At 36.8% G+C, this 21,019-nt stretch overlaps 1 protein-coding gene across 5 annotated transcripts in view; it reads left to right on the forward strand.

Moving 5' to 3' along the window:
• The window catches only part of KIAA1324L (KIAA1324-like ortholog), a 190,623-nt gene that overhangs the window by 161,894 nt on the left and 7,710 nt on the right, over nucleotides 1-21,019 (forward strand). For all 5 annotated transcript variants that reach the window (XM_012720964.1, XM_012720965.1, XM_012720963.1 and 2 more), the window contains 3 exons: nucleotides 10,881-11,007; nucleotides 14,184-14,362; nucleotides 15,337-15,502. In XM_012720964.1, the coding sequence (XP_012576418.1) occupies nucleotides 10,881-11,007; nucleotides 14,184-14,362; nucleotides 15,337-15,502 (472 nt within the window). The remainder of the gene's footprint in view (nucleotides 1-10,880; nucleotides 11,008-14,183; nucleotides 14,363-15,336; nucleotides 15,503-21,019) is intronic.

The raw sequence follows: 21,019 nt of genomic DNA on the forward strand, positions 1-21,019 counted from the left end.
TTCTCAGTGCTGCGCTTTAACCCGCTGCGCCACCAGGGAGGGCCTCTTTTTACCTTTTTAAGGTAAAAGAAGAATGTGATGAAAGGAGAGCATAATAAAAGCTTTAAAAATCAAAGAAAGAAACAGGGAGATTGATGCCAAGAGCATCACACGATGGAGGAATTCTGTGTCAAGTCCAAATTAGAGTCAAAGCAGCAAACCACACTTTCTTTGTGAGAAGGTGTGTTCAGCAATTATTTCTTCATTTTCCAGTATCTCACCACCTGACTCTGGGTTCAGATGCTTGTTCTATTTATAGTAGCACTTTTGTGGTTCTTTATTGAACTTAGAAACCACTCTGGCTCTCTAAGGAGTCTACCTGGATGGCTTTAGAAAATTTATCCGATTTCAGACCGAAGCAGATAATGTTATTAAAGACTATGTCTATCTTTTAGTAAACAACTTACTAGCTCTCCCAAGATAGGTTCCAGTGTTTTTTTTTTTGTTTTTTTTTTTTTAAGATTATTTGTGCATACAGAACTGTGGGGTACAGTCTAGAGGCTCAGGGGCGGCGAGAGGCTTCACCAGAAACAGAGTGGGGAGCAGAACAGGCAGATCTATGAAGTACACTGCTGAGGGGAGCAGCGGGCAGGTCAGGAGAGGGTCTCCACGCCATGTGGTTACCTCCTGGGCAGGCAGGAATTGAACTCATGCAGAAGTGGCTTTTAGCTTCTTAGTGCTGTGCTTTAATCCGCTGCGCCACCAGGGAGGGCCCAGGTTCCAGTGTTTTAATTCAGCTAAACATAACAGCTTTACGATTTTTTTTCCCCTTGTAATAGACTACGAATTAAGTTTCTCCTGTGACTTTCAGAAATTTTTCTATTTAATAAACAACTAGTTTTGCCAGGTTTCTCAAGATCACCTCCAGCAGGACACTTTAGAGTGTCTACTTTAAAACCTGTTTATGGACCTTCCACAACACCTAAAGAATCTCTGAGTGTTGAACATGGGACTATTCCTAAAAACACAAAGCAAGTCTGGTGCACTTAGAATTTGAGGACCATTAAGAAACACATTTTTGAGATTCGACTTACTTCTGAGAAGGACTTAACCTTGTTCTGCGTTTTAGCTTTCTAAAAATCTAGTTTAAAAGGTTGTGGTTGAATCTTTCATCATCGTCAATCAAACATTAATTTATGGTTATGATGCACGGTGAAGTTTGAGGACTGCTTTATGTAACTGCTTACACACCACAATCTAAATGTGCTGACCTTGAATTCTTTCTTGAATAAGTTTCCCACTGGTGCACAAGGGGGAGCTCTGGGATAGGAACATAAGAAACGAGAGTTTGTCCTGGGAAAAAACAATATATAGAACTGAATAGAGATTTTTTTACTAACTATAAAAAATGATCAGAGGCAGATATCTTGAAGAGGACATTCTTTGCCTTGTTTTTCTTTTTTCTTTTTTTTTTTTTTTTGAGATCTTTAAAGCTTTGAAGCTTTAATATCTTCAGGGGAGAGAGAAGGTGCTAGCCAAGTATTTACATCAAGAATCCTCATATGTTGACCATACATCTCAAAAGGGAGACATGGGCAGCTGAAAGCAGATGCAACCCCCAGACTTCTCTCTTGGCCAATCATCTTAGCAAATCAGCTTGAGCTCGCTTTGGTAGGAGCAATATAGGTAGGAGCCCTCTCTTGGTGACCTGGGAAAATGAAGATAAGACCTGGTCCTGAGAAAATGAGAATTTCTTAACAGAAAATTCATGGATCAGGAACAGAAGGAATTGTATATTCTCTGTCTATGGCATCTGAAACTTAGAGGGAGCAGTAAGTTCCCTGGGCCACCTACTACAACTGGAATTTCAGTCTGCAGTTGGAAACGGCAACCTGTGTGTTTGGGCTGTCATATGCAGTTTGTTGCTAATTCCAAAGAGTGTCTGGAAGGTGTGAGACATTTTAGATAAAAACTTAATAGCATGATGTCTGTGGTGGATGAAATCTCAGATCTGGAGTGGACTTTTGAGTTTATCTAGTATAGTTTGTACCTTAGCTAGAGATAAAATTACTAAAGCACCAACCATTACTGTCCTAAATGTATCCTTCACAGCCTTTGCTTAACAGGGCTTCCTAAAACTCTAATTATAATCCTAGGTGATTAGAAGAATTGGAATTTCTCCTTCCATTAGGAAAATATTTAGAACTAAGCATTGAGTCTAAAGTGCTTCTTCACAAACCTAAGAAATTCCTGCTAGTGAAAGGTTATATACAAGCAAACTTTTATGTAATAAGTTGCCTTATTATAAAGAAATCAAGACATTGGAACCATTTTATTCTGCTAATGGAGAAGCCATAGCACATTAGAGATCCTTTAAGCAAACTCACTGACTTTGCACAGCAAGAAACACTGATGATCCAGGTTTTAGATTGTATACTACACAGTGATGAGTAGATGAGAGAATTTCCTAACAATGTCTACTGCCTTTTCATGCCAATAAACTTTCTTTCATTTTGCCATTTCCCCTGCTCCAGTTCTTCCTAGACATAGATTTGCAAAGGTGCACACTAAGCAAAGATGCAAATATCACTTATCCCTACGGGAATAACTCAACTGATCTGCAAGTTATTGGTGCTCCTTTTAAATGAGCCATATTTCTTCATATAAGGTCTTCTCTATTAGTGTTATAAGTTAGAAAGAAAATCATCTGTTGGAGACCAGCTCCAACTATTGAGGTGTCTGGAGGCAAGACAGGCAGGACCCTAAGGTGGGAAGGCGTAGGCGAGTGGAGATTCCTAAAAAGGGGGAAAGGGAGAAAAAAGGGTAAAGGGGAGCAAGGAAGACACGGGAGTCAGAGTTGGGTGCAAGTCTTCCTGCTCTGCCTTCAGCAGAGGTTTATTTTATACATTACGAGCAAGCAGTGGGATGACATCAGCACACGAACTGGGCTGAGAGATTACAATCATCTTTTTTTTCTAAGAACAGTTTAGGGTTGTATTGCCCTTTAGCTGAGATATAGCATTCTAAAATCAATTAAGGTTAAAAACAGGTACATAAGTGCACAAAGTTTATGACTAATATTACTATAGTGGAGATCAACTAAGATAGAAGTCCCTTAAACCTTATCTACTACTTAATGGGTTTTTGGTTTTTTGCCTGAATCATCCTGGGAGACAGAAGAGGAAATTCCTTGCTAATCAAATTTCTGAATAGGAGACATAGGTGAATTTTCTTATCTAAAGACTACATAGTAGAATCCTGAAAAACTAGCCAGAAGACTTTTGTGGATTCCTTTAAGGTGTAGCAGGTGGAAAACTTGATAGTTTAAAAACAGGCAACCTGGATGAATTTCCACATCTAAAGCTCAAACAATAGGAAGTTTGAGTAACTCTTTAAAAGGCTGAATAGAAGGCTAGGTGAGGTGATAGAATGATAAGATTTGAATTATCCTCTATCTGGCAGTTAGAGAGACTTTGCAAAAACAGCCCTTTTGCTTTTATCAGTCAGTAGTCAAGTCACTTGACTTCAGGGGAATTTTTTCACCCTGGTGCAGTGTTTGCTTGTCAGGGCAGACAGGCCTTGTGCGGCTTAGGCAGTCCAATTGTAAGCTGAAAGATGCTCAGAATATTTTGATATTATGGTTATACAAAAAAGGGAGGTCATAACATAAGTTAGCAGTGGAAAGTCTGATTTTTCAGAGCTTTTCCCGATCTACCTGGAATCTGTCAGACGATAGACATTGCATAGCTTGTGTCAATCATCACTCATTCTCTCTCTCATGCATGCACGTACCCACATGCATACTCACTTGCAACCATATTTAAATATTTGGGTAGTTTAAGTATCAGCCTCAAATGTTTTGCCAAAACCTCTTTCAAAACCTAAACTCTTCTGCTTTGTAAGTGTAGCTTCTGAGAATATTGTCTCACAAAAGGGATGCTTCATAGTTCTGTCCTGTACTGGGTTTATCTCACAGGCTCTGGTCTAGTCTTTCAGACTAGAGTTGCTGGATCTCTTGGATACTAGCGAATGTTTTATTTGTTATTTGGAGAAGGATGATCCAAATCAACAATTCTATACATTTCAAATTGATAAAATCAGAGAAGAGCAATTGGTTAAATTAATTAATATTTTTTCTCTAACCATTTATAGACAGATAATACAAATATGTATGAGTCAAATTAAAAATGCAATAGAACTCAAAAGGTTAAAACCAAATGTTTTCTTAGAACACAAAAAAGCAAGGATGCATATAAAAGCCCCTCTGAGTGAAAACAAAGTTTTTATGTTGAAGAAATAGAATAACTCTATTACAGAATTGTTAAAATTATACAATTCAGACATTAGTGAGTAATCTTAAAAATAGCAGTCATTAAGTTTTAGGATAAATTTTGTAATAATGGTGATAAAACAAACAGATTTTTTTTTTCATTAAAGATGATGTAGAGTATATGGATAAAAGGAACAGGGTAGTGTCAGTTAATTTATTTGCCCAGATCTTGATCAGATGCTGACTTTTGTTTATGAACCCAGAGCAGGATCTTTTATGGATTCTTGGAGGAGAGTAGTAGAATTTTACACCCTTATATTTCAGAACTATGCATCATACATTTTATGTTCAAACATAGTTATAAGTGATTTATACTCTTCAGCCTCCGAGCAAACACAATTGGAACAAGATGCAAGAGTATTTTATGGACCTCACACAAGAAGACTTCCCATCAAGGCAGCAATAGCAGAGAAAGGCTGAGCCTCCTGTGATGCCTACACCCAGAGGAGTCACCTGCAGCAGGTCACAGGGCATCTGCCATGATAGTGGGTGTCCAATCTGTAGCCACAAAGATCAGGCAACCCCAAGAAACCCATAAAAAGCCTTACATGGGAGAAGCACAACAACAGTAGTGTCCTGAGACCCAAAGGTAGAAGTTCTGAACACACAGCCTCTGCTCTTCCCCCAGTATCCTGAGACTACTTCCAGAAGGGTCAGTGTTGGAGACTCTTTGTCCCCAACCACAGATTATTGGGGGGGCAGAACAGGCAGGTCTCAAGGTGGGAATGGTGTTGGTGAGCAGAGATTCCTAGAAAAAGGGGGAAAAGGGAAAAAAAGGGGAGTGGGCGCGGGGAAGACACCGGGGAATGGGAGTTGGGTGCAGTCTTCCTGCTCTGCCTTCAGCAGAGGTTTATTTATTCAGCAGGCACAGGGACGACATTAGCATATGAAATGGGCTGAGCTCACAATCATGTTTTTTCTAAGAATAGTCTGGGGTTGTTTTGACCTTTAGTTGAGATTATAACATTTTTAAAATCAACCTATCAAGGTTAAAACAGGTACATAGATTTACAAAGTTTAAGACTAATATTACTATATTTACCACAGTGAAGTTTAACCAAAATAAAATCCCTTAAACATTATTACTTAAGGGCTTTCATTCTCATAGAGACATCCTAGGGGGTAAAGTAAAGTGAGGGCAGGAAGAGGAAATTTCTTGTAAATCAAATTATGGTAAGGTTCTTTGAAAAACTTGTTAGAAAGTTTAAGTGCATTTTCTTGAAGTCTATATGGTAGAAAACATGATTAGCTCTGAATAGGTGGCTTGGGTGAATTTCCATATCTAAAGACTAGACAGTAGAAAGCTTGAGTGGTTATTTAGAAACTGAATAGAAGGCTATGTGAGATAAGAGTGATAAGATTTGGGTTTTCCTCAGTCTGGCAGTGAGAGAGACTTGCAGTAACAGCCATTTGTTTTTATTAATCAGCCAGTTGTTTAATGACTTTTGACTTCAAGAGGAATTTCTCACCCTGGTGCAGAACTTGTTTGTCAGGGCCAGGTAGCACCTTATGAGGCTGAGGCAATCCAGTTGTAAGCTGAAGGTTGTTCAGAATATTTTGATATTATGATTATACAAAAAAGGGAGGTCATAACATAAATTAGCTTGGAAAATCTGATTTTTCAGAGCATTTCCCTTCCATCCGTACCATGTCTATCGACAGAGGTTGCATAACTTGTGTCAGGTCAGAAATGTTTTGAGAACATAGATGAGTTCATTTTAACTTTGGATTTTGAATGAAATTTAGGCAAAGACATTTTACATGAATTTATTATCTAGTCAAACAATAAGAGGTTGAGTATTAGGTCATAAGAGTTCAGTAGCAAAACAACTTACAAACCAAATAGTTCCTGCTTTAGATAAGAGGATTAATTTAAAAGGGGTTGCCATTCTGCATGCCAATAGACCTGTCAACCCCAAGAAAATAATAAAGCCTTACAGAACATTAATGACTCATATTTCAGTCTAGTTATCCCTTCCGGAAAAGTGTCTCATTGTAGAACACAAAGCATATAAGTCTTTAAAAATACTTAACTGAATCTTTACACATTGTCAGTGTTCTCCTGATCCATTAGGCAATGCTAGAAACAAAATAAGGAAACCAGAAAGTCTGTCTCTCATTTTTCAGGAATGTCAAATTGAAGTCCTCCTGGTTGTCCTTTGAATCAATAGTGGTTTCTCTTCCTAGAATTCACAGCACATTTGTCCTTCTGGACAACTCCAAGCTCACATGCCTCAGGTATACATCCCCAAGTCCTGTCTCTTCAGCCATTTACTCACTGGCTTCTATGGTGATTATGTAGATTCAAAGTTAAAAATTAACTACAATTATCAACACCTTTAAAAACTTGTAGAAAATGTTATAGGACAAAATCTGGTATAGGGCACCCCAATTCTGTTAGAGGACAGGGAGAGAGGGGCACCCCTGAAACCCAAAACCTGCCTGCTCTAAGTGGGTTCTGCCATCTACCGTGTCAAGACAAAGCATATAAAACTTTAATGAAAAGGGACTTTAATACAGTGAATATACAATACAGAACACAAAGAATATAACTTCTAAATCAAACACATGAAGTTACCCATCCCCTTGTGGGCAAAAGTCAACCCAAAAGGGATTGGCCCAAAGCAAGGCCTGAAAGCCTGCCACTAGACTAAAGCACCTTCTGGCCAGGACCCATGGAAAAAGGGTCAGAAATGGCCAGACAAATCTGGGAGGAAAAGAGCAAAATCAAAACCAATATAAACACTGCCAAAATCAATATAAACACCTCCCTACAGGTCTCTCACCCACATCTGCCTTAACCAGTCCAGGGTCAGGAAACAAGCACGGTTTCTTCATCACATGCTTGCTGCTCCATGTGTCTTCCTCAGGTCTCTGTCTGGCTCTCCATCCTGCTTCATTTCCTTCTCTCTTCTCTTCTCTCCTTTTTCTCTGCTCAGCTCCACCCTCATTCTGGGTGGGGCAGGGAACCTGGAACTTCCCTTTTTCCTAGGGACCACCCTGTTACAAAAGGAGTGGAGATGGTGAGGCACGAGTAATACAAGGGTAAGGTACTTCAAGTATTTAGCAAGAAAGCATTTGTTTAGTTTATTCTTCACTTATTTTGTTCTCTTTTATTCTCTTGAATAATTTTCCCTTATTTTTCATTTTATATTTAAACATTATTAAAATTATTATTGCTCTATTCATCCTTGATGTTTCATGGGGGAGACCTGATCCAGATTGAAACTTATGTTTGTAATGAAGAATCAAATTAGGATGTGCTGCATTTAAAGTGATTCACTGGGTTAAAAGAATTAAAAAGTTGTTTTAAACCTATAATCACAAAGAAGGTACAACAATGTAAACCAACTCTATTGCAAAAAATGTAATTGGAAAAAATTAATCAAGGAATTATTTCTAAACTAAGCTACTTTAAAAAGTATTTTTGACCCGCCCTGGTGGCGCAGTGGGTTAAAGCACAGCACTGAGAAGCTAAAGCATGAGTTCGATTCTCACCTGCCCCGGAGGAGATCCACATGGAACGGCAGACCTCTCCTGCCACCCCCTCTGCTCCCCTTCAGCAGTGTACTACTTCGATCTGCCTGTTCTGCTCCCCACTCTGTCTCTGGTGAATCTTCCCACCTTCCACTTCTCTGGCCTGTACCCCAGTTCTCTACAAATAAGTAAATAAATCTTAAAAAAAAAAATGCACACACACACACAAAAAGTATTTTTATTGAAGTAAGCCCTAATTCTATTGAAGCATATATACAACGATATACAACATTGTGTATGAATTGGGGGCCAAGATTCTTCAGATGTGTGGTGCACCGTATCTATCACCAAAACACATAATCCTCCATCCTCATCCATCGGACCCTTTCTCCCCTTTGCTTCTTTTCCTCCACCCTCCCTCTCTGGTAGCTTCAATTTTGCAGTTCTATTTTTATGGTTTGTTTTGATTTTCATTATCTGTTTCTTTGTTTGGTTTCTCTGTGTTCCACATATGAGTGAAGTTATCTGGTGTTTGTCTTTCTGAATTTGACTTATTTTGATTTCCTCCACCATTTCTATGGTTTTACAGTTCTTTAGAAAGTGAAACCTATGAATGGTCTTCTAGTCTCAGGGCTTTAAACTTTTCCAAGTTGTTTTCTTATTTTATCCCCTGTAACTGCTTTCTGCAGGCAGTATAATAGACATTCTGCTTTTGCCAAATTTCATGAGTGAGATACAAACCTTTGAAAGTTCAGTTAGAATTGTAATCCAAGAATTTTTTGGCGACTTTTATTAATTTGCTCTTTTTCCATTTTATTTGCTAAGTTCTTCTTGAACTTTAAGTGACTTCTTTATTTTCCCAAGATTAACATGTTTTTACCTTTTAAAACTTCTCTGTGGTGGAGAGATAAAATAGGAAATTATTTGGGAAGAGAGATTTAAGCAGGAAAGCATATTGGTAATTTTTGCTAAACAATTGGAAATGTAACTAAAAATGCAAATCGTTGTTGTATAAATAAAAATTGTGTTCCTGAAGAATTTTTCTAATTGCTTACCTAATTTTTTTCAATTAGGACTTATTTATACTGATCCAGAAGGTGGAAAGTAGGGATAATTTTTTTAATTAGCATGGTTTTCATTTATTGCACTTAAAAAAATGTTTCTTAGTCTGAATATATTCTCTATGTTCTTTTTATAGAGTAATTAAGGTAGGTCAGAGTTAAGTCATTTTTCCTAAGAATCAACATTCACTGTTGTTTTCAAACGACAATATTGGGTCTCTGTTTCTGAAATATGTTATAAAGAACTTTACTTTTTTTTTTTTCCCCATTTCACCTTTGTCTACAAGCACACTCACACTTTGGAAAGACAGGCACGTAAAATGCAGTCAGTTTTTAGGCACATAATTAATTAATTAAGAGTATGAAATTTGACTTTGTGGATAGGCTGAAGATTATAATTTTGAACTACATATCATCAGAAAGATACTTGAAGTTAAAACTAATTAAAGAGTGATGTTTTATGAATTCTCACTATTATGCTATGTCTGTCTTTTCACTATTTGGTATGTCAGAACAACTGTACTCAGCACCAGCTAAGATCTTACGGTGTGGAGGTTTTTAGGAAAATGATCTGTTTTTACACAGTTCAACTTGAGGCAAGTGAAGTAGACAAATTAAGGGATCACTCTTCTCTTGCACTAAGTGATTTTATGAACAAAAACAGTCATCCCTAGTTGAATCTCCCCAAATAGCTCCTTGCTTCTATCAGTACACAGTAATAGTTGGTAGGTTTTTGAAACAGACTGTGGTTGTTCTGAAATAAAAATATGGCATGTTATTATGACATGCCACCTACTACAAAACAGAATTTAAAAAAGTCTTTAGGTCTTTTCTGGGAAATTCCATTGTGCACTGTCAGCCCCATTTATCATTTCTTTGTGGTTGACAGCAACCACTTCATTAAATTATCCTCAGGATGAGGAAACTGAGGATTACAAAATCATTTGCATCATATAGAGCTATATATGGACCTGTTGGTTTTGTTTTTCACTTTGGATAATTTTGTGTTTTCTCCCGCCTTGCCTCTCTCCCCCATCTAAATGCAAGGACCTGTGCAACATTAAATCCTTAAAGCCTCTCACCTAAGGCTATATACAGGAGAGGCATCCTATATACAGGAGAGTAGAAATCATGCCTCCTTTACTATCTTGTTTTTCTGGTATGTTCCATTGGTAAGCCCAGTGCTCGTTCACTGATCTTTAAGCTCCTGGGACAGTGACCTACTTGAAATTTTATTCCAATTCACCTATCATTTCATCCTTCTGTCTTGAGTTCTTCAGTTCTACTATGGTTAACATCCACTGGCTATTTTAGATTAGACTTATATATCACTTCTATGAAGAAAACAGCCCTGAGATTTTTGTTTGTTTTTGTTATGACCTCTGTTTGTCTCTCCTTTAAATTTTTAAAGATGTTATAGATGTATAATTTACATAATACATATTCACCCACTTAAAGCATACAATTCAATTGTATGCTAGTATATTCATATTTGTATATATGCAACCATCACCATGGTCAATTGTTTTACCTTTTCATCACTTCTAAAAGAAGTGCCATACTCTTTCACTATCACTGCCTATACCCTTGCCCGCTTTCTTGCCCTAAACCACCACTAATCTACTTTCTGTTTCTCTAGATCTTCCTATGGACATTCACATGAATAGCATTAAAATATGTGGAATTATCAGTTAACTTCTTTTACTTAGCGTAATATTTTTAAGATGCCTCATTATTTGGACTTAACATAGGTACTGTGTTCATTTTATAGTTGAGTAGTTCCTTACATTATTACCAGCATTGTGTGAGGGTTTCAATTTCTCTGTCATTTTTTATTCTGTTTATATGAGTAGGTGTGAAGTAAGTAGTCCTTGTGGTTTTGTCTGTTTCTGTTTTATTTTTCATGAGTGTTTCTTCAGAATACACACACTGCTTCTACATATACCACAGTCACTGAAACGTTGATTGAACTGTATTAAATGTGCAACAAGGGCTGTCATTTTTTGTTGTTTTGTATTTTTTTTTTATTTCAGCAAGTGCCCAGCAGGCACCTGTGATGGATGCACATTCTACTTCCTGTGGGAAAGTGCAGAAGCCTGTCCTCTGTGCACAGAGCATGACTTCCATGAAATTGAGGGGGCCTGTAAGAGAGGATTCCAGGTATGGGACCAAGCTACCTAAGAGGAACTATGGCACTGAAACTAGAATTGGTTAACTTGGTATTATTTACATCAATGAAACTCAGATTCAGAAATATGACAAAAACTCACAGTTAACTTAATGTGACATTAATATGCATTTAAAACCAAATTTAGTAGCTAAAAACCTCACATTTTGGTGTAGCTGAAGATGTACACTGGGAATGTGGGAAATGAAATGAATTTTTGCAAAGTAGGGTGTGGGTATTTACCTGGATGGGTATAACTAACTCACTAAAGAAGCCTATCTAAAGAGTTCAGCATATACATATTTTTAATCGAGATCTTACTTTTTTTTTTGTAAGGTTTATTTATTTGTACATACAGAACTGGGGTACAGGCCAGAGGCACAGGGGTGGTGAGAGGATTCACCAGAGACAGAGTGGGGAGTAGAACAGGCAGATCAACGAAGTACACTGCTGAGGGGAACAGCAGGCGGGTCAGGAGAGGTCTGCCATGCTATGAGGATCATCTCCCAGTCAAGTGGGAATCGAACTCATGCAGAAGTGACTTTAGCTTCTTAGTGCTGTGCTTTAATCCACTGCACCACCAAGGAGGGCCTGTTTATTTAATCTTCATAAAATTTTCTTTTTGTGCTTCTCAATGGAAATTTTTATTTTTACTATAAAATTGTTATAAACATAATCACATTTTTAGAGAAAATGAAAAATATGATTTTGAAAAGTCAAAAGATCTTTTATTAAAATTCTTCAGTATTTCTCTTTTGGAAAGTGATGATGACTAGAAGTTTAAAACTAAGGTTGCAACAACTTCTCTAAACTATGTATCATTCAAACTGTCTTCATTGATAAATCTCTGTTTAACTTTTTTTTTTTAAAAAAAGATTTATTTATTTGTACATACAGAACTGGGGTACAGGCCAGAGGCTCAGGGGCGGTGAGAGGCTTCACCAGAGACAGAGTGGGGAGCAGAACAGGCAGATCAACGAAGTACACTGCTGAGGAGAGCAGCCGGCGGGTCAGGAGAGGTCTGCCACGCCATGTGGTCACCTCCGGGGCAGGCGGAAATCAAACAAATGCTGAAGTGGCTTTAGCTTCTCAGTGCTGTGCTTTAACCCGCTGCGCCACCAGGGAGGGCCCTGTTTAACTTTTTATAAGAACGTTAGAAATAAAGCATTCTTTTAAATATTTACTTTTCTTGATGAATAATGTCATTTGAACACTTATGTGTTTGACATGTTAAAATGTGTAATTTCCCTCATATTCCAAATTTAATTTGAGAAATATCAAAAATTAAGTGTAACTTCCTCTTAACATTTGAGGTCAATTTTGAAAATATTTGTCAAATCATGTAGAATTTCAATTAGAAAAAAAGAATGCCATTCCTAAACTCTTACAACTGCTTAGTACACTCTCAGTGCATTGCAACAATAACCAAAAAATGGATGATACAACAACAGGGTGTGGACAACTTTAATCTCTGAATAAAATATTTCAAAAGTCAGCTCTTCAGTGAACCTTAATAACAATGAGCCATTTTCTATTATCTCTGTGAACAGAGATAGATTTCATTGGATGCTAAAGTTTCATAATAGGGAAAACGTGATTACAAAATATTACTGTGATATCTTTGAATTTTTCAGTAATCCCACTGTGTTTCTGTCCTATTTCCTGCTCAATTACTTACAATTTTTCACTTTATATTGACTGAGAATGCACTTCAATTGTGTATTTCTAAGCCAAATGGGTATGAAGTGAAATTTATATACTACAACAAATTTTTCATAGATAACTGATATAAACTAAAAGAACTGTAGAACTTGTGATAAAACTGCTCTTATCAAATTGAATCTCAAAAATCTATATCTGGTCCTACAGCTGTATTAAGCATTATTTCTAAATGTCAGATAGTACTAAAAATTTGAGGCGATACTCTGTTGTTACTGAGGAAGGCTTTAAAAATTAACATCAGATGTATGGTACCCTGTTCACAAAGTATCTCTGGAAGCTAGAAAATATAATTTTTAGTGGTGGTCTCAGTCATTTTCTTGCTTGCCAATGACATGTGGCCAAATGAAGGGGTAAGCTTTCTATAATAGTTTAAGAAAGTTGGTCTCATTTTATTTCTTTAATAATTTGAAGAATTCATTGGAAAGTTAATTGTTCTGGGTTTGCAAGCAAGTCTTTTTTATTTTGAAGTTTTAAAAAGTACTGTGTGTAAGACTGTCATTAGATGTTAGAACGTGACATTTTTATTGGGCATTGTGGATTCAGTAAGATTATATGAACTTTCGCATGGCCTTTTTTTTTTTTTTAGAATTCACTTCAGATGAACTAAGCCTTTGCTGACAAGAGTTAACATTTTTCTCTGCGATGTCATTTTTTATACTTAGAGATACAGCAGTAGATCTTGAATATGCTTCTTCATTTTTTACCTTATCATTCTTATAAAAATTATAATGCGCCCTGTTGGCGCAGCAGGTTAAAGCACTGCACTAAGAAGCTTAAGCCACTTCTGCATGAGTTCGATTCCCGCCTGCCCCGGAGGAGATCCACATGGCGCGGCAGACCTCTCCTGACCCGCCTGCTGCTCCCCTCAGCAGTGTACTTTGATCATCTGCCTGTTCTGCTCCCCATTCTATCTCTGGTGAATCCTCTCACCCTCCGCATTTCTGGTCTGTACCCAGTTCTGTATGAATAAATAAATAAATCTTAAAAAAAAATTATATGACCCATTTTAAAACATATTCATTTGCACTGTTTAATGAAAACTTACAGTATCATATACTAAAGCTCTATCAACTTATGTACTTTCCTTAAAAGTATGTTAAAGTTCTTATGCAAAACTTGATCAAAAGTTTTCTTCACTATAAATAAAATTATCCTGCCTAATAATTAGTTCATGACAAACTGCAAGAAAATGTGCATCTAAATGGAATCAATTTTATTCAACCTCTTTAGCATGTAGGAAGTGTTGTGATTTGACAATGAATGTTTCATTTGGTTTTGTTCGATTTTTACGTATTTTTCTTTTATACAGCCTTTTCTATATACCCCTCTCTGGAGGTTCTGTTAGATGAATGCTTAATAATATGCTATGCCTACTTTGAATAGCAAGTTTGCAAAACCCTCTGAACCTCATTTCTCATGTAATCATCATGGATTTTTTTTCCCCAAGGAAACTTTATATGTATGGAATGAACCTAAGTGGTGCATTAAGGGGATTTCTTTGCCTGAGAAAAAGTTGTCAACCTGTGAAACAGTTGACTTTTGGCTGAAAGTGGGAGCAGGTGTTGGGGCCTTCACAGCCGTTTTGCTGGTAGCTCTCACTTGCTACTTCTGGAAGAAAAATCAAAAGTAAGTTACATCTTTGGTGTGACCACATGAGAACTGCAAGATCTCTATTGTTGTGAATGATTTTGAACTTGTTAGTTCCAAGTTCTTTCAGCAACACAAGTTGTTTTTCCTAATGAAGGAGTTAATAAGAAAGGTTTTTAGGTGAACAAATAGAAATGATTGTTATTATGATAATAGGGAGCTTATAGAATAATAGTGATTATTGATTTAGACCCCTTATAAAATTAAGAGAAACACAGCCTATATCACTGAGATAAATGGGTATAGAGCTAAGTTTGGAAGGCAGATTCTTGTTCTGTGTTTCTTTTCATAGTATTATAACTGTCTTGTTGGTCCACCATTTCATCATCATATTCTTGTGGGAAGATACTTTGCAAAGAAACAGACTAAATTTTCAGGCAAATGTCACCTTTATTTACTCCAGGATTTGAAGAATCTGGATTTGACTATTGAATCTAACTCCTCAGTGAATATTGGTGTTACATGCTTTGGCTAAAAATGATTATATTATAGCCACGGGGGCTATAATAAAAGTTCTATGTTGTAATAATTAGGGACAGAGTCATATCTGGGATAATGAGGAAAAGAATGCATGATATGGAGAAAACGACCAAATTACTTGCCTGTATCGTCTTCTCACCTTTATGAGCTTAATTTTGGAAAGCCATATAGTAAATTAGCTTTCAGATATTGGTAAATGAAGAAAATATATATAGAGATACCCAGATCTCTCCTTGCTTTTTGAAATGTCTTCATAATTGGGCAATTTAGTCAATGTAAAACAAGTCATAAAGTTAACTAACTGTATTGTACCAATTATCTGAAACCCTGGAAACATTTATGTGTATGTGGTAGATAAGTGAGAACATAGAGCTCTGTGGCAGTAGGTGAGGGCAGTTTGCTGTAGAGCAACTATACTGCGGGCAATTTTATAAGCTGATATATGACTACTTTCTTTATTTACCATTGCTTAGACTGGAGTACAAATATTCCAAATTAGTAATGACAACTAACTCAAAAGAGTGTGAGCTCCCAGCTGCAGACAGTTGTGCTATCATGGAAGGAGAAGATAATGAAGAAGAAGTTGTATATTCCAATAAGCAGTCATTACTGGGAAAACTGAAATCCTTGGCAACAAAGGTGAGAGCAGAATGTTTAATTTGGTATGACTGTGCATTTATAAATCAGGGGCATGTTAGCCTAATTGTAGCATTCATGCAAGCCCTGTCACTCAGCTTGTCTAAAGCTCCATGTGTATTTATACTACAGAAATGCAGAAGAGTTGGAAATACACACATATTGACTGCAGCATTGTTTTGTTGGTTACTTAAGTTCAAGCAACCTTGAATACCTTAAGTAGGACATTTCCTTATATATTTCCATATATCAACACAATAGAATGCTATGAAAATCTGCATTTGTTAAAGATATTTGTTAAAGTGTGTACTGAAAAATCAGTATGTCCCAGATTAGTAAAGTGGAAACCACAGACATGTAGACTACCATACTGCTATTAAATCTATATTTATGTCGATATTTACATAGCAAACTATTAACAATAACTGCTATTTGAGGAAGTCAAACCAAGAGGTATTTTTAGCTTTGAAGCATGAAGACAGTGTATTATTATTTACGAAATAAAATTTTAGCTTAAGAAAAAACTCATAATCCTAGCTTTCTTTTTTGTTTTTATCTTATGGTATGATTATTTCATAGAGAGGACGGTTGCATAAGATTTTATGCTATTAAAGGTATCTTAGTAGATGTCATCATATTTGTGAGCTTTTAAATATTTGAAGCAGAGAGTATAGAGCCTTAAATATCTTATAAGCACAATTTTATTTTATTTTCTAATTTTTCTACCTTTAGTGAGATACTGATATGCATCACTATGTAAGTTTAAGTTGTACAGCATGATGGATTGACTTACAAATAATATGAAATGGTCATTGCATTAAAGTTCAGCTAGCATCTATCATCTCATAGAGAAATAATTTTTAAAAAGAAAAACACTTCTCTGATAAGAGCTAATAGAACTTACTCTCTTAAGAACTTATGTATATATTACACAGCAGTGTTAACTAGAGTTTTCATGTATATTGTACATCTCTAGTGCTTAACTATCTTGTAACTGAAAGTTTGTACTTTTTGAAGACCTTCTTGTAACTTCCCTTCTCTTGCCCTCACCATCTCTGGTAAAATCTTTGGCTGTATATTTTATTGACATTTTTCATTGTTGACTTAAAACATGAGAAATTACCAGCTTACTCACTCAGAATTAAAAATAGAATGAAACAGGAGAAAAGAAATTGCATTTGAAATGATTTTCAACAGGTAGGACAAGTGACAAAAAAAAATTACATTTATTGAGAATATTTTAGTAATTATCTTCTTTTAACTTTCCTAATTTAGGTATACTTATAAGAAATCTTTTTACAAATTAATGTCATCTTCCCCTTCAAATCATTATTTCATATTTTTCCTTCTTTATATAATATTTTAGGGAGGATGCTATTACTATGAAATAACAAATGTAGGGTGAGTTTCAGGAACTGAGATTTTAGCAAGTTATTAACAAAGTTTCATGGACATTTTAGAGGACATCAGTCTCCTGGTCAAAGGCAAAGGGCAGTTTAACCCTGACAGCAAAGGCAATAGCCAGAATATCAATGTTTATGCCAGATGCCAAAACCCCTGTTGCCACAGGGCTATGTTAACAGGGGGAGATGTCTCTCACATACACAGTGAGTTGCATTGTTACCAGAAAGCAACCCAAAGCTTTGGGAAGCAGAATCTTCTTCAGTGGCAGTAAACATGCCTTTCTTTTGCCTCAAAGGGAGATATTATTGTCATTGTATTGTACAGAGAGTGTGTCTGTTTATTGCTACAAAGAGATGGTGTTTTCAAGACTGCAAGCAAACCTGCCCTTTGCTCTAGGAGAAAATATCCTTTATCTTCCAAGACGGCTTTCTGTACAAGGACATTTGAAAGTCTAGAACATAGAGAAATCAATGTCTTTCTTATGAGATCCTCAAAAACACGAGAGAATCATGGTGAATAGTCTCCTAACAATAGCCAAATCTTGCTTCTATAGCATCTTGACTTAAGATGAATGTTTTTACCACCATCGCATTCCAGCACCTATTGTGATTTATCAAATGACTAAGGCTGGAATCAAGTTGATTCATTTGGTCATTCTGATTCATATAGCACTGAAATAAAGTTGCTACCATCACAACATCAAATAAGAAGAGGAGACCAACCTTGGTTATTAGCCTCAACCATACATTGAGGGTCCCAGACCCAACTTGCTAGAAAAAAAAAATATCTCAAAGATCATTAGGGTCTACCTTTGGGAGTGGCATGGCATTCCACTCAACCTTAGAACTTTCCCACTGGTCCCTACATCGTTTTTCTGTAAGAGGTGGAAGAGTGTCAAGGTCATTTCAAATAAGTTAGAGATTCAACACATCACCCATTTTTGTTTATAAGGAATTTGGTGAGTTAGGTATTTAATCAAATGGTCATTATGGTTTTGATCTAAGATGATGGAAATCCAATAAGACAGCCCAGACACAGAAAGATATATTAGTTATTACACAGACTTTGTCTTGGCCTTCAAGGAGGAAGTATAGGGCAATTATATTGTCTGTAACAATGATCAGATAGTGAGCTGATGTTGACCTGAACATCTTGAAAGACTTAAATGGTACCATTCCTGACTTCAGTGAAAGTCAGAGACCATTTTGTACCATTTTTTCTAATTAAATAAATGCTCATGGGGTAAATGTGACTAACGAACCATTTACCTCTCTGAGTAAGCAAGGGTACTATTATTTGGGGATGATTCTTGCAGCTAATGGGTTACATTATTTACTCAGATGTTTCCACAAATAGCTGAATTGTGGCCAACTATGACCATTGCAGCATGTAAGTGCAAGCCTCTGTGTTTTTAGCAGGGAAGCAAGTTAATAGTAGGCTTCTACTTAAGTTTTATAGTCCTTGTTTAATACCCCAGTAAAGAAAGTCACATTTTCACTTGCTGAGGATACCAAGTGGGACTTACATTAGCTAGGATCTTTATTAGTGAAAGTTGATGGTACCTGCAATCTCCTTGCTGGCTAGTAAAATGTTAGAGTTCCCAGTAGAAGCAGCCAAGATAAAGAAATTCATTTCTGCAGTGGCCATGTTGAGTAACTGCCTCACCAAGCTGTGTGGGTGAGGAGGAGGTGAGGGAGAGTCAGGTATTTTTTTCATGTCAGGCACTGAGATGGCCATCCAGTGCTCCTTGTTATCACATGCCTTCACTGGTAGGACACATGAAAGAATCTCTGAATTCCTATACTTTTCAGTCCATTTGAGTAGTTTTATGATAAAAGATCACTATTGTCAGAGTGCAAATGGTCCATAAAGCCACAGATATTAATCATTTTTTCCAGGGATTACAAATGTGTGCCTGGAATTAACTGATCAGACTAGATAGCAACTCCATAACCTGAACAGGTGTCATTGGTGGTAAGGGACCAGCTATAAGCCAAAGATGTGATCAAATAACTGGTGAAATCAACTTTCCAGCGAAAACTTTGACAACCTTTGGAATGAATTCCAGCTCTGGCATGCTGTGATAACCTGTGCACAGAAATAAGAGTTCTATTTTGTACCCATAGTTAATTCCCATATTGGATGGATGGGGGACCTATGCAGCATTTGTGGAGTCCTTATCAGTTGCTTAACTCTATTTGGTGTTTTTCAAAGGATGGGTCCTTACTTGAGAATCTATGTTTATGACCAAGTTGATCAGCATTTAAAATTTGTTTCTAGTTTGTTATCCCAAGAGGTTACTTTAGGATACACCAATTGTAGTCTTCCAAGTGGCAGACTAAATAGTTTATATTGATTCTTCACAGTAAATTAAGAATCATTAAAATTTAACAAGCGTATTCCAGGGAACTACTGCTCACAGTTATGAGAATGGCTTTGGGTTCTGCCCAAAGACTGAAATGTCTTGTTGCTTTACAATGTGCATACTTAGTTGCTAAGGTTGGCCACCAGCTGCAGCCAGTAAACTCCATAAGGTTTCAGCTCAACCAGCTCATCAGTGAACCAGGCCCAGGCATGCAGTAGAATCCCAGTAAATCCAGAACCTGGGAGCTAATGGCTTTGTCTTGTGGAGGAGGGGAAAAAGCTTCCCTCATGGGAATGTTGTCATATCATCAGATGAAGATGAGATGTTTCTTGCCAGACTAGCTATATTCTTGAACATACCATTTATATTTGACATGTGAAGCATATTAGATCCTACCTATCATGAATGGTACTATCAGGCTATAGAATCACATGGTATGCATGGGAATGGCATTTACTTTTGACAGGAGCTCAGGAACAAATTAATCTTTACTTAAAAGGGCTCCACATGGTAGTCCTATCAAAGAGGGATTGAATCTAAAATCCCAAAGGATGCCTCTTGGGAAAGACTGTTAGTCTCTAATTGGCAAATTATTAATAACAGAGAATTGTATCAGTGAGGTTATTAGAATTGTGAATTCACAAGGTAGAGGATGACTCATCATGCTGGTCAGATTTTTAAGATCCTGTTAGTTTGAATCCAGCTCAAAGATTGTACTTTGTGTATTAGCTGATATAAAAAGGCAAGTAAAATGCTTAAGTGAAATAATACTCTCTCTATTAGCCAAGAGTCCACTAAGGTGTAGGGCTATTTTTACCCTGATTAGTGGATAGACTAATTTAACATTAGAAATACATTCAAGTAGTATCAAGGAACTTTACATAGGAGGTCCCAGAATTTGTGGGGATTTATCAACTGCTCTGGTGGAAGCCTGACAATACAGTCAAGACTGTTGATACTGAGGTTCTGCCTCAAAAACAGGGTAATGATAAAGTGACAACTTTTGGACTCATGTGGTAGAAGATTTTGTATACAATAATGAATCCCACGTTTGGTTGCAAATGAAAGAGGATTTAGGACCCCTGGGGTACCCCACTCGCCTTTCTTTATATGTGGCTGTTCTTGATCAGCCTGCTCTGGTACTTATGAGATGAGAAATTATAAGCATGTGTCATCAATTCTTGATATATACTCACATATATCAGCAGCAACAACAGTTCGAAACCTTTCCACAAGGACTTCTTATCTTCTCTTTCCCACTCTAGACCTTGTTTAAACTCCATCAGTTGAATCTGCATACTTCTCTTCTACAGTTTCAGTGACTTGTGTTCTGCACCAATAGATTATGAAAGTTTGAGTTCTTCCTTTCCTAAGGCTCCCTAGCAGACACAGGTGGTTATATATGACCTTCAGTCCCTCTTACTTAAAGATAACTTTTGTTCTTCCCCTAATCAGTCATCTTTCTCCTTTAAACAGTTAAAGTCAGGGAAGGGAGGGGGATGCACAGAAAGAACATCTGTGATAGCAAGACAGTTTTGTATTTGCTGTTATTTTTGAGAAAAAAACATAGTTGCTTAACAAAATTTCAAATATTTTTGGTCTACCCAAAGTCTTATGTTAACTACTGAGGCAACATTACTGTCTTCATTTATTTCAGCTTTGGGGACCTCTTGACTCTGAAGTCATAGGTAGTTGCTTTTTCTGTTGGGTTGGAGGATTTCGATCACCCTGTTGATTTTGGCTTGACTCAC

Source organism: Condylura cristata, unplaced genomic scaffold (assembly GCF_000260355.1).
Source record: "Condylura cristata isolate star-nosed mole 26May11 unplaced genomic scaffold, ConCri1.0 scaffold00005, whole genome shotgun sequence".
Classification (NCBI taxonomy): domain Eukaryota; kingdom Metazoa; phylum Chordata; class Mammalia; order Eulipotyphla; family Talpidae; genus Condylura; species Condylura cristata.